Source organism: Plectropomus leopardus, chromosome 16 (genome assembly GCF_026936395.1).
Source record: "Plectropomus leopardus strain MGB_pleo_1.0 chromosome 16, ASM2693639v1, whole genome shotgun sequence".
NCBI lineage: Eukaryota > Metazoa > Chordata > Actinopteri > Perciformes > Serranidae > Plectropomus > Plectropomus leopardus.
In genome coordinates, this window is record NC_142191.1 from 33,456,322 (window position 1) to 33,470,682 (window position 14,361).

Below are 14,361 nucleotides of genomic sequence, written 5' to 3' on the forward strand. Positions count from 1 at the left end.
ACATAGATACCATGTTCCCAGTTTGACTTGCGTCTGCGGCACCATATTGAGGAGGTCAAGATCTGCTAGAAAACAAATACATGTCTATTGAGAGATGCAGATTTCATCACATAATCAACTGTAACTTGCTTAATTCTGAGCAAATTTTAGTGAAAGTGAACATGATAGTGGTCACCACAGTCGGTTCAGAATTAAGCGAGTTACAGTTGATTTTGTGGTGAAATCTGCATCTCTTAATACACATGTATTTGTTAATTTGGTGCACGCGCAGATGCATCGCGGCAAGCTTCCAGCAGCAGCCAATGAAGTATCTAATGATCAGGAAACATCGCCGAAACGTTGGAGAAAAATAAGCACCAGCTGAACTAGCTTCCTGTAGTCATTGTGCAGAAAAATAAACTGGATGACCACAGATATCAGGAACTGTGATATCTGCTGATTCCCTGAAACCTGGCTGAATCCTGGACAGCAGCGTTAAACTAGGTAACTCTTTATGTGCCGATCCCAGAGCAGAGGAATCTGGGAGAGAGAGGAGAGGTTTGCTTCATGGTGAGTAAGGACTGATGTGACAGTGGGAATGTGAGCCACTGTCCTGTTCCTGCTGTGGATAACTGCTATATGCCGTTCCGAAGCAGAGTTTGGGAGAGAGACACACAAACGAGACACACATGTTGCTTTGGTTGTTTCAAGGTGCTGACGGAGGATGGAGTATGATTAATGGCATGCAGAGGATTGATTATCAGAGAGATAAATGGTGTTTAAGCTGCACTGGTTAAGAGATTTATAATAGGTAAGCTCTGATTTATGCTTTATGGAAATGATGAAGGATAATTCTCCTCAAAGCTCAACAATAGCTGCTTAAAAACTCTGTGAGAGGTTTGCAAATGTACTGCAGGTGAAGGCAGGTTAGACCAGACCAGTGATCAGATCACTGTTGCATGCTGGGATCAGGGAGGACTACTGTCGCTGATGTGGTGCTGGCTGATCATGACAACCCCTCAACTCTGATCGCCCAACTCATCGCATGGTGCCGCTCTGCCAGCGACCTTCCGCGTCTACTCACAACGTTTTAGGTATCATTCTGCGTCAGCTGTTTACGCTCCAGGACGCCATTGCAGTGATGTCAACAACTGCACATGGTATGATGAAGCGAACTCCGGACTCCTATACCAAAGTCAGGAGTTGTGGGACCCACCTTCTATCCTATAAGTGCACTTGCTCTCCTTATATCATGTGGTTACCAGCAGCATTATTACCCGACGCTGTCCCTCAGTGTTTCATGCACACATGACTGACTCCATCCAGCTGCATTATCAAGTGATGCCACCCATGTGCGTTGTATGTGGACGTGCCCGCTGCTGTCCAGCCATCCACCAGCGTATAATAACAACGCCACTAATTCTGTCCATTCTCCTCTGATGCCGTCCTGCTGCATGCCAGTCGGACACAGTAGGTGACTTTTGGTGTCAAGCTTGTACTCCGAAAGCACTGACAGAGCAGGGCTATTTGATAAGGTTGGAATACGCATAAGCTGTGTTGTTGGTTCGACACCTGACTGGCTTCGCCACCACTGTCATGCAAAGTCCTCATAAAATGCCGCTTTGTCAGTGGAATTCCTCTTCTACATATGAGACACTTGGTTTCCTCCAGCATCTGCTGAGCCCACTGGTACCTTAACAAAAGCATATGGTTAGGTTAAGGCAGCAAATGCATGTCTAAGTTGGAAAAAATATCATAACAACGCAAAGGTCCCTTCTGGCCATGTAACAAACTGATACTGCCCAGCAGCAAAAAAAACACCATGAAAGGTGACTTTTTGCATTGGTATCCTACGATGAAATCACTGACAAAGCAGCAGTATTTGACAACTTCAGAATGAAAATGGATTGGAACATTTTATGAGAAGAGCCTGCTCCGAGGCATGCTAGGCTTGAGTCGACAGGCTGAGGGCTAGTATGATGTTGTCATAACTAATATAAATGATGACAAAAAGTAGGCAAATGAGAAAATTAGTTGTGATAAAAAATGTTATTACTAAAGATCAGCAAAGTGATTCTTGGAACGCTGACCCAAAACTCCAGCAGAAGCTGCATGGGTGGTTCAGGGACTTGACCCATCCACCATTTCTGCACATCTCATTAGCAAAGCTCAGCTCACACAGAAACTGCACTTAGCGAAAGCTAAGAGCTGCCACATGCACACTGTTTATCAGTGATCAGACCCCACCAGCACTGCCGCCTCCTGCATACATCACCAGCTCACTGCTGCTGTTTACACCGCTATGCATACATGCATGCTACCACGTACTCTTTCTCTTTCTCCGTCTCTCTCTCTCTCTCTCTCTCTCACACACACACACACACACACACACACACACACACACACACACACACACACACACACACACATACACACACACACCTCCGCCCAGGTCTCTGCTGGCCTCCTTTCTCAGCCAGTTCTGACAATGATAATGATTCTCACTGGGGCACAGGATGACGGGTGACACAGTCAGCCAGACCAAGGCTGGCTGACGATGGAGGCGAAGGGGTGTAGATGGGAAATTAGACCATGTGCGTGTGTATGTGCATGTGTGTGAGGGGTTGGGGGTAGACGAGGAGGTCAAGGATGGTGGTGCGCAGGCCCCTCCTCTGGTGATGTGTCGGGAGGGATGCACTATTCCCCGGCTCAATGGTAATTTATTACATTTAGGACAGGACCTGACACCCTGAATCAGCCTCCATTCAGATCACATTGGCTGGGCCGGGTGGTGGGAGGATGTGTGGGGAGGGGGGAGGTAAACACAAAGAAGGCGAGAGCGGAGAGAGGAGGAAACAGAGAGAGACTACATGGAAATGATATGCCATGAGGAGAGATGTAGCCTGAGGCATTGTGCATGTTTTGCCTATTTCCTTATAGTTAGTGTATTTATAATTCAAATATATGCATTTAATAATTAACAGACGGGCATATCAAAGGAGAGGGTGAGATATTACTGATGAAAAAAAAGAATGTTCTGGAAATATTCGCCTTTTTAAGCAAATACTTCATCAGTGTGATTAAGGAGGAGAAAGCGACAGCTGATGAAAACACAGGATACTACAGAATAAAAGCCCATGTGGATATTCAAAGTTTACATTTAATTGTAGCCTAATTATATTACATATTTATAATTAGTTTCAACAAGTGAGGGAACAATTCCAAAACATTCAATTTAACTTGTCAACATTTACTTTGAAATGGTGTATGCAGTTATGAGTTAAAATTAAGAGTTAATGTTATTTTAGATATGCCTGCCTGTCTACTTTGGTAGACAATCGTGTCAGATCTCCCATGGAAGGAAACACCAAATGCTGAGTTGCTTTGAGCTCAGTCATGTGTGTTGTACTTATCAGGAAAACGACTACTGTGAATCAGTGGAGGGAAAAGTAAAATGAAAGAATAAAATACTCAATTGTACAATGAATTGTACAAAATATCTGCTGTTTTTCTGTCTGTTTACATAGAGCAACAGTAATAAAATGTCAGTCCCAGTGTTGAACAGAGCTCAGCTCCTTGATAGCAAATGAGTGACAATCTATGTGTTTAGTCTAATCTTTATTTAGCATTCACTCAAGACTTTGGCTTTGGCTCAAATGACATTTTTCTACAGCTAATGAACTGATGCACCTGCAATGCTAATAATAATAATAATAATAATAATAATAATAATAATAATAATAATAATAATAATAATAATAATAATAATAACAACAATAAAGTTGTTTCTTTTTTTTTAAAAAAGTCCAGTTGCTATTTATATTTCGTTAACCACAATGTTGTGGGGTTTTTTCTTTTACCACAAATAGAAAGAAGATACAGAATTTTACTTCCCTCATTTATTCCCTGTCAGTTTCCTTCCATTTCATTTCATAAAAGTACTTTATGTATATATTTGATTTTACTTTGTTTATTATTATTATTATTATCATTATTATCATTATTATTATTAATAATATTATTATTGTTATTGTTATTGTTAGTGGTAGTTGTAGTCGTTGTAGTAGTAGTAGTATTACCATCTGTTTGCATTGCCTGATACATTTTGTAGTGTTGTAATTTGTGAGGGTGACCACTATTTTCACTGAAAAATAAAAAGCAAACAAACGTAAAGCTGATTTTTTGGGCCCTCAGAGAGCTCTTTATGTCCATAAAAATAGGCAGTTCAAACTTTGGCATCAACCCAAACCAAACACATTATTGGAAATCTGTGGACATGGAGAGTAAATATGTCACTGTGAAGAATCTCTTTGGCTCCTGCTCTGAAATACTGACCTTTGAACCTTGACCTGGATGCGTGTTTGAGGGCTGATAATTCAGAAAGAAAAGGGGCCACAGACGCAGAGACCTCTTCCTATCATGTAAGAACATACAGGTAAATTAAAATGGCCATTAAAATAAAGTTTTAATCCATTCACATAGAAAATATTCAGTATCTGATTACACAGTTGTGTTTACCGTCCCCCTCAGCCCCTCAATGTACTCTCAATACAGTATCCCCAATGTGTCGACACAGTGTTATCTCAGTGATTCAAACAACGCACACAGGTTTAGCACTATACGCTAACACAATGAGTGACAACATTGCATTCCATAAATTTAAAATGATCTTTGTATTAATGTATTTATAGATCACATCCATTCCCCGAATGAAGATTATCAAAATAAAACATTTCTCGACTGAAATATGTTCAAAATGTATTTTCATGCTTAAAGTTGTTTTTTTTTAAATGTTGCATTTTCCACTGACAATAAAATTAATGTACAGCAGTTTTTGTTGAGAAACACATGGCAGTCATGTGACGTGGACACAGGTCAAAACGTTTTTTTAGAGCTGTCACATAGTCCGCTGGGAGACAGAGTCAAATCAGAGGACGAGCTCTGCTCCAAGGTGACGTCTGTAAGGCACAATGTCATCATGCTGAGGTCATGTGAATTATATAACAATAATCATTCATTGCTGTATTGTCTGTCGTGCAGCCTGTTGCATTATGGGATGTGAAATAAAAGGCTGAAAGTGAGGACCTTATGCCTCAGGTGACTCTTGTGTGTCAGGAGTTTTCCAGCAGGGCTACTCTTTGTATCCCTAACCCAGCATTATATACCCTATATACAGATATTCAACAGGTTGGTGGCTCTCAAACTTTTCAAAAATACGCCCCCTTTGAAATAATTTCAAAACCAGGAACCGTGAACAGCACAAAATATTTTGGTGGGAACAGAAGCCTATATAACTCGCGGGCTAGACAACTGTTATGCTCCCCTTTCTGGTTTACTAAAGAATACAATTAATCAGCTGCAACTAATTCAGAATTCTGCAGTTTGAGCTCTGACTGAGAACAGAAGGAAAACTCACATTATGCCTATTTAAAAAAAAACTTTACACTGGCTGTCTGTTAGTTTTTAAATTATTTTAATAGTTTATCAGATACTGAATGGCCTCGCACGAGACTACATCTCAGAGATGCTTTTGGTTTATGAAGCCAGAAGGCCCCTCAGATCCTCCGGCTCTTCTTTATTAGTGGAACTAAACATGTGGTGATTCTTCTTTTAGTCATTATGCTCCAAAACACTGAAACACCCTGCCGGAGGATCTGAGAGGAGCTGCAAATATTGATGGTTTTAAACTTTATGTTGTTGTTTTTGTTTTTTTCAACCAAACTGTAAAACACTTTGAATTTGTTTGAAATGTGCTATATAAATCATATTTAATCGAGTGATTGATATATAAAAGAGTACAGCACAGGGCTGCCCCGTCAGTGTCTGAGTTAAGAAACAACAACCTTTTAACTACAAAACATCCTAAATGCCACATTTCAAATGTTAATCCATCATTCATGGCAAACCATCGAGAGACTGTGGAGGTTTTGCAGCGTTTGTAGCATGTCAAACTGGGCTGTGTCAGCAGTGTCAGCACCAGAGATTGTCTGTATGCTGTCATTTTGATTCTTTACTGATGAACTTTATGTATTATGTGGTTTTATGTAGTGAAATGTTTATATTTATGGACTTTTTCATGTTTAGGCTACTTGCTGTTTTGTTTGTTTGTTTGTTTACCTGCCCTGGAACTACAGATTCAACTTAGATGTTAGCTATCTCTGGTGCCATCGCCTCGAACTGTGCAAGATCTCTGCAAAAATAAGCAAGCAAAGAAATACAAGTTGTTTTTTTTGTCATCATGCAATAACACAAAGACAGCAGTTGGTGATGAACATGTGTGCAGTGATAAAACTACGTTTCAGGTGCGGTCTGGCTCTCTACTCCACATATGAGGGATTTCTGGGAGCTGACAGTTCACGATTTCACAGAGGAATTGTGGATTCAAAACGTCCGGATGATCTGCTCAACTTTGTCAGAGTTATGTGATGCAATAACAGCTCTTATAGCTCCTGCTGCATCATGAGGGAGCCACTTCCTACTGACAAGCATGTAGCCATAGCGTCATTTTCATTGCAATTTGGACAAAGATGGCTTTTTCCACTCGCCTAAAATACCACCTCATGATAGCGTGGAAACTGTTTTTGCGATAAATGGGAGTTTTTTTTTTTTCGAAATTGTCGTGTTACATTGAAGTGGATTTTTTATTTGCAATTTCAATTTTCACAATTTGATGGTTAATGGAAACCTGTCTGTTAATACAGCTGTTTTCCCCTCTGAACTGGCGCAGAGAAGTAGTTGTTCACTGACGTCATCAGAGAGGGACCATCAACATCTATTTCCCTTCATATCTGTTCTGCGACACACGCTGTCATTTCAAAGGCGCACTTTTGTCTGCATCTGACAGACGCAGGTGCTCGACTGGATGCTGACTGTCTGGCTGTTTGTCTGGAGCTGGGAGCAGACACTACAGAAGAAGACCTTTGTCTGATGTTGTGTACACGTTCATGATTTGTAGGGATGAAGCCACAAAGTTCTCTCTTCGATCCAGTTATCATAAATCCATTAAATATATTCCTCCTGATACTGACCACCTTTTTTGGCCCTAGTTTTGTTTTGTGTTTCTCTGCTTTCTCCATGTTTTCAGCTGTATTTTTGCTACGTCTCCACCGCAGATCCATTTTCTTCATTTACATGTGGAAACTGTCTGAGCACTTACAGTGACCCTTAACAAGAACAGGATGGGGTTTTTTTTAAGGCAGGTAACAGTTAACAGCAGTTACTGACTGCACTGAAAATTTATCAGAATCAGAATCAGAAATACTTAACTGATCCCTGAGGGGAAATTGTAATTCGTATAAGATAACGTGAAATCAAAATTAAATTTTTTATTGAACTTTATGAAGTAGAATTATTTTAAGAATCATTGCTGACTGACTGACTGCCTTCACATTCAAAAAAGAATCTCAAATCTTGCCTGTCCTTCAGTTTGAGAATCATTGAGCTACATTTCACGTGCAGATAAACTAAGCCAACATTTACAGTAGGGTGACCACATCCAGTCGCCTGTTTTCTTCAGTGTACATCAGAGGTGAGACCTGCCTGAGCTGGTCTATAAAGGTTAGACAGAGGGAACACATAAGCGGTTGATGTTGTTGGTTTCACAGAGATGTGTGGAGAGGCTGATTTAAAGAACTTGAGTCAGTAAAGAGGCAGCACAGAAACACAGGACAACACTGACTGACTGTTCAAGGGAAATTAAATCCCAAGGCCCTCCTACTGTGCTTCAGAAAAAGACTGGGACAGAAAAAGGAAGTGAAATGGATCAAAAGGCACCAGGACATGCAGTGTGCAGTCTGTGATGACAGAGTATCTGTATCACATCCTGACTGGCTGTACTGATGGGAGAGAAGTAACCAGTGAAGGCTGTGAGCCTGTTTATGGATTTGTTCATTACATTCACATATTCTGACAGTTAATCTGCACCACCGACTGCGTCATCTACTATGGCGTCACAGGCTCCGGTCTCTCTTCATTCACGTGCTTGAGGCTGTCTCCAAAATAAAAGCATCAGTATTATGTTAGTGTCTGGAGGGTGCGGCCGTCAGTTCATTTCCAGATTTTGAAGAACTTGCTTCCATTAGTTACTGTGATGATGATAATAATAATAATATGTGTGCATCAATGCGTGATGAACATAAAAGACAATCAAAACATTAGTGATAAAAATAGAAGATAATAAAAACAGATGATAAAATAAATAAAATAAAACTACGTTAAAACTCCAGATGAAGACAAGATCAGATAGCCATCAGTTAACAACACAGTGCAGCAGCCTAATCCATCCTAGTGAACATGGTGTCACATGTCACTGTACATGTCACACATTTTAAAGCCAATACTGTGCTATTCATGCAACTATAACTGAAGCAAAGAAGGGACATAATACTCAATGTGAGCAGATTTCATGTTTTTGCTAATTTTTATACACACTGCAGACTCATCAGGTCAAACCAATGCTTTCTTGGCAGGAAACAAAAATAAAAAGACAATCTACACAAGCTTTAGAAAATGAGCAGCATTCAGTCACACTGTGACATCATGTATTTACTTTAGATTTGACATTATCCCTTTGAAACCTGGGCAAATGGTGCAAAAACATGGAAAGAAGATGAGCAATGATAAAAGAGATGAAGGAAAGCAAGAAATTGGTAAAAAAAAAAAGCTAAAGCTACAAGAAGTTTACATGAAAACAACAACAGCATGATGATGAAAAAGAAAGTCAAAAACACGGAATTGACGTGGGAAAATACTTAAAAATGACTATTTTATTTTTAAAAACTGAATTGAAATTGGTAGCAATTTAAAAAATCCATCCTTTTTAAAAAAATGTTTAAAAATATTTTTCTAAATCTATTAATTCATTGCAATTTGTAGATCATTTCTTTCCAAGTTTCTCATTGGCTCCCCACATTTTGAAAAAAAAAAAAAAAAACACAAATTAGCGTAGGGTTCAAAGGTTTAAATAAATCATATATTCATACAGCCAACATGTCTAGACACACACAAAGCTGCACACACAGGTAAGATTTAGTCGCCCGGGTTTATTTTGAAAGTACTGACCGGAAGACATTATTTAAAACGGTAGCTTGTCACGGGTAGGCCGGATCTGTCCCCCCCCTTCATGCTCCTCCGTTCTCCGTCATCAGCGTGTCCCGCACATCACCGCGCGCTCCTATAAACTGCGGAGAGTGCGCGTGGCGCGCGGAGACATGGCCATGAGGACACCGTGAGAGCGGAGGACTGAGCCGGACTGATCCACTGATGCTCGGGACTACCGTCACACTCTCACACTAACCCTACAGCTGAAGACGCACCGCAGAGCAGGTCGCCAGGTGCCGGTGCGCGTGTCGATCCCGTGAGGATAAATGCAGTTTGACTGACCTCAGTCCTGATTGATCCGCTCCATGAGACATTGCAGGACAGGATTTTAACCTCTTGGATCTAACCTTCCCTATCAACCCCAAACTTTTCTTACACAGCTGGAGAGCGCGCGCGGAGATGGCGCAAAGGGTAAATGTGATTTACTGTTGATTTGTAATTATTCAAATGGTTTACACAAAGTTGTTATTTCACACATGCATGAAATATGAATTTATACGCACCAAATGCTAATGAAGCAGGTGGTCTCTGAATGTCCCGGTGCGCACAGAGATCCAGTCTGAGGCCTGCAGTCCTGTTAAGTACCATCGAGATTTAAGAGGAATAAAAGTGTCCCAGGTTCTCCTCTCATAAACCCCCTCTTCTTCTTCACGTGCCCTCATGTCATCTCCACCTCTCACCCAGTACGATGAGCTGGCTCACTACGGAGGCGCGATGGACGGAGTCGGAGTCCCCACCTCCATGTACGGAGACCCGCACGCCCCCCGGCCTCTGCCCCAGGTCCACCACCTGAACCACGGACCGCCCCCGCACCCGACCCAGCATTACGGAGCCCACGCGCCGCACAACATCATGCCCAGCAGCATGGGCAGCGCCGTCAACGACGCGCTCAAGAGGGACAAGGACCAGATCTACGGGTGTGCATACAGTCCTCACAACAACAGGCCGATTAAAATAACAACAACAACAACAATATAATAATAATCGTAGTTATAATAATAATGTTAATAATATTAATACTGATTATAACGACAACAATAATAATAATAATAATAATATGTGCAGATTTTTATTATGCGGCGATAAAAAATTTTAAAGTGTTTTGGTTTTGATTTAATTCTCACTGAAGCTGATTGCATCGGAGTCACTGAGCAGAAAGCTCGGCACACATCACCACTTTTATGTTTGAAATGATAATAATATAACGCTCATGAGATGAATTACTGCAGTATTTTTCGATGCTGATGTATTTATTATTTTCGTTATTCTTGCTGAGAGCAGAGCTCAGAGGCCTCTGCTCTGCTTCACATGTGTGAACAGCTGGATGATCTGCGCGCAGCGGCGCATTGCTTACATGTGACTGAATGAATGTTGCTGTAGTCCGGCTCTGGTGGTCCATACAGAGGACTGGCTGTCAGTTACCAGGCCCGGCTCTGGTGGCCCTTGCAGAGGCCTGGTTGTCAGTGACCGGGCCCCTGCTCTGTGTTGCAGACACCCGTTGTTCCCGCTGCTGGCTCTGGTGTTCGAGAAGTGCGAGCTGGCGACCTGCACACCCCGCGAGCCCGGAGTGGCGGGAGGAGACGTCTGCTCCTCCGACTCCTTCAATGAGGACATAGCAGTGTTCGCAAAGCAGGTAGGGGCACACCCCGGAGTTTACACCGGTGGACTACGGGAGCAATTTTAAATAAGAGGCAAGAAAAAAAAAGTAGCCATGAGCAGCCTGCAGCCGCCTGTTGTGATGTTTGGCACCCTAATGATGAACAATGATCCGTCCTGAATGTGAAGTTTCAAACTGACGCTTTCGGTTTTGTGTCTGTGCTCAGATCCGCGCAGAAAAACCTTTATTTTCCTCCAACCCGGAGCTGGATAACTTGGTGAGCACTTCTTCTTCTTCTTCTCGCTTTCGTTCTCATTTTGTTCCCGCCACCACCTCAGGCAGATCAGGCCTCCGGCCACATTTCTTTTTTCTTTTTTGTAATAAAACAAACAATATTTCTTTTATGTCGGTGATTAGCAAATGCACGCAGTTATTATTATTATTATTATCATGGCATGCTGTGCGTCCTTACAATTATTTCATGTTTTACTATTCTCTGAAGGGTGAATTTAAAGAGTCAAAAATATTTGTAGGCCATTGGTGTTTTTATTTTTCCATACATGCATTATTATTATTATTATTATTATTATTGTTGTTGTTGTTGTTGTTGTTGTTGTTGTTGTTTTTTAATTGATTTTTTTTATTTTTTAGATGATCCAGGCGATTCAGGTCCTCCGGTTTCACCTCCTGGAGTTAGAGAAGGTATGTGATGTGTAATTGTCAGATGTGCTCACATCTTCAGATGATTTCAGTCTTCGCTGTTGCTCAGTCAGAGCTGGAGAGTTTCACTCAGAGTTTCCCGCAGGTTCACGAGCTGTGTGATAACTTCTGCCACCGCTACATCAGCTGCCTCAAAGGCAAAATGCCCATCGACCTGGTCATAGAGGAGCGGGACGTCTGCAAGTCGGACTTCGACGACCTGTCCGGCTCCTCCACCAACCTGACTGAGCACGTGAGTCTCTCTGAGCCGCAGCTTCTCTTCTCATTTCATCTCCAATTGTAGTTTCTGTCAAAAACATGATAAGAAGGCCACAAAGGTAGAAATGACCCAAACATTCAAAGAAAAATTACTCAAAGGTAGGCTACAACAAAATGACCCTAAAATGAGTAAACCAACAACAAAACGCAAAAATGACCTGGAAAAAGTGGTTCAAAAATATAATATTTTTAATTTTAAATATGTATTTATGATCATTTTTCCCTATGTTTCTAAAGTCATTTTTAAATCTACTAATTTCTTGCAATTTGTGGAACATTTCTTACTAAGTCACTTGTTGCCTTTTTTTCTCCATGTTTTGGAAAGAAATCGGTATGGCAGACACCTGAGAGCAGCACAAGAAAAGTGATGTCGCTCCAGGTTTCAAAGGGTTAAAGGCTACAATAACTCTGACAAAAAATATGCTTTCATGCTACTCTGTTTTTCCTTACTTTTCTACATTTTCTTTTAATGATATAAAATCAGTAAATAGAGAATTTGACGTTTTCGGGCCTCGAAAAATGATTCACTTATGGAAAAAAATGAAAAAAAAAAAAATGAAAAAAAATCCCTGTTTGGAGGAATTTTTCACACTTTATTTCAGTGGAATTTGATGCGTTCCTCAACAGGAGCCTGTTGTTACAAACTCCTACCAACTGACAGTGAATGTGACAGGATGGTCGAGCTGAATTCCTTTCGCCTTTAACATCAGAACACTGAACATCATCTCATGGTTTGCTGTTCATCTGGCAGCTCCGAGCTTGATGATGATGGTGATGATGGTGATAGCTCAGAGAGCAGCTGAGGTGTGTGTGCTGTTGGGCTCAGGTCCATCTCAGCATTGGCGTGAGTGGTGGGGGCTCTTTGTCAGCCGTTCCCCCTGCCGTGCGCTTCACGCAGACTCCTATATTTGGCTCCTGTGTTCACTTTCAGAGAAGCAGACTGAGTGTTTGGAGTGATTCAAAGTTACAGCAGCAGCGTTCACTCACACATTCATCTGGACCTTGTGCAGAAACACACTGTATTTCACTGACTGTCCCCTCTGGATCTGATTGAGGATCCTGCAGGTTCTGTGCTCTCTGTAAGCTGAGCTGCACTTTTACTCTCTGGGATTCCTTGCTGGGTGTCACTGATGTCCTATGGGTGACCTCCACTTCTGTTCTCAGCATGTGGGAGCTGCTGCTTGCTGCAAATGGGCTCTTGTGAGATTTCTAAAATTAATAGATAGATTTTTGATATGAATATAAAGTATACGGATTGAAACTAAATCCTCATTTCTGTCTAATTAATTTCAGGGCTCCCTCCTATTTCTTAAAAAAAAAAAAAAAAAATAGAAGTTGGGCCTTATACAGGTGTGCATGGCAACTCATGGGGTCATGAGAAATTTGTGGCAACATTTTTGAAGCTGCCAGAGGAGGCTGAGAGACCTTGACTGACGTGCTGTTGGAGTGTCTTTTTCTACCCTGCAAAGATGACATTTTTCCTATTTTGACTGGAAAGATAAAATCTTTTCTGCAGTTTCAGTAAAACTCTCAGGATTGACTTCAACACATTCTCTTTGTTCTCCAGAAAACAATTTGTGATGCTTCTTCTGCACTGAGTGACAAAACACAGTTTGTGTGTGTGTGTGTGTGTGTGTGTGTGTGTGTGTGTGTGTGTGTGTGTGTGTGTGTGTGTGAGGCCACCAGTGATGTGACAGGACACTCTCCTGCTGTAATGCGTTCCTCCTAACAGCTCTTGCATAATGGATGTGCAGCTCTCCTCTGGGCACGCAGACATGCACAGCTGTGTAACGAACATGCATGTTAACCACTGTATGCACCATGATCTGCTCATCATTCGTGTGTGTGAATGTACAGGTGTGCTTGTGTGTAAAACATCATTTGACTTTCTGTTGGTTGTGTTTGTGCTCTGCGCTGACACTGATGCTTTGAACCACTTACATTTTGCTCATTGAGCCCTGACATTTTATTTCTCAAAGCAAGCAGAAATCTGGCAATATGATTTTATTTCATCAGGTTCCAATTTTAGTCGCCTTTTAAGAGAATTTAATTAAAAGTCTTTTCTTCTAATATTTTGGAATGAAGAAAGCTCTACCGCTCTGTTTGTATCATTTCAAACAAGAAATAAATACATAGGAATTTGAGAGCTATTATTAGTCTTCTGTATTCTGATATTTATCGCCTAGAGGAGCTCATGTATTTGGTCATGTGACTGTGTGTGTGTGTGTGTATCCGTCTGTCTGCAGCTGATCTCACAAACTACTTGACCGGCCCAGTATTTTGTGTGCATGTGTGTGACTGTATGCTGTTATACGTCTTTGAAAGCTGACTCCTCCCTCCTGTTAGCCGACCAGCAGCCTCAAGTTTGCAGGAACAGTCTGTGTTAAAAAGGATAAATAAATAAATGTACTATATAACATATAATAAATAAAAATACAATAAATATTCACGGCTCAAAAACTGACATCCTGAAGAAAGTTTGGTCTCATTTTGACATGAAGTTTCTGCAGATTAATTCTAAAAACATATATTTTGTGATCCACTAAAGAAAGCCATGACATGAATAAGTGAGCTGTGTCTGTTATTTTTTTCCTTAGTATTGACTGTAAGGCGGGGACAGTTCGCATGGCAGCTGTGCCACACCACACTGGGAGCGTTTCAGGAGCACTTTGCTTGTCCAGTTTTCAAGATTTGCAGATTTTGTTTAT

At 41.2% G+C, this 14,361-nt stretch overlaps 1 protein-coding gene across 1 annotated transcript in view; it reads left to right on the plus strand.

The window, feature by feature from the left end:
* Positions 1 to 9,178: 9,178 nt before the first annotated feature.
* The window catches only part of meis2b (Meis homeobox 2b), a 33,263-nt gene continuing 28,080 nt past the window's right edge, over positions 9,179 to 14,361 (plus strand). Inside the window, exons 1-6 of the mRNA XM_042503627.2 lie at positions 9,179 to 9,489; positions 9,763 to 9,995; positions 10,570 to 10,711; positions 10,902 to 10,952; positions 11,327 to 11,377; positions 11,481 to 11,627. Coding sequence (XP_042359561.2) covers positions 9,478 to 9,489; positions 9,763 to 9,995; positions 10,570 to 10,711; positions 10,902 to 10,952; positions 11,327 to 11,377; positions 11,481 to 11,627 — 636 coding nt within the window. The 5' untranslated portion in view covers positions 9,179 to 9,477. The remainder of the gene's footprint in view (positions 9,490 to 9,762; positions 9,996 to 10,569; positions 10,712 to 10,901; positions 10,953 to 11,326; positions 11,378 to 11,480; positions 11,628 to 14,361) is intronic.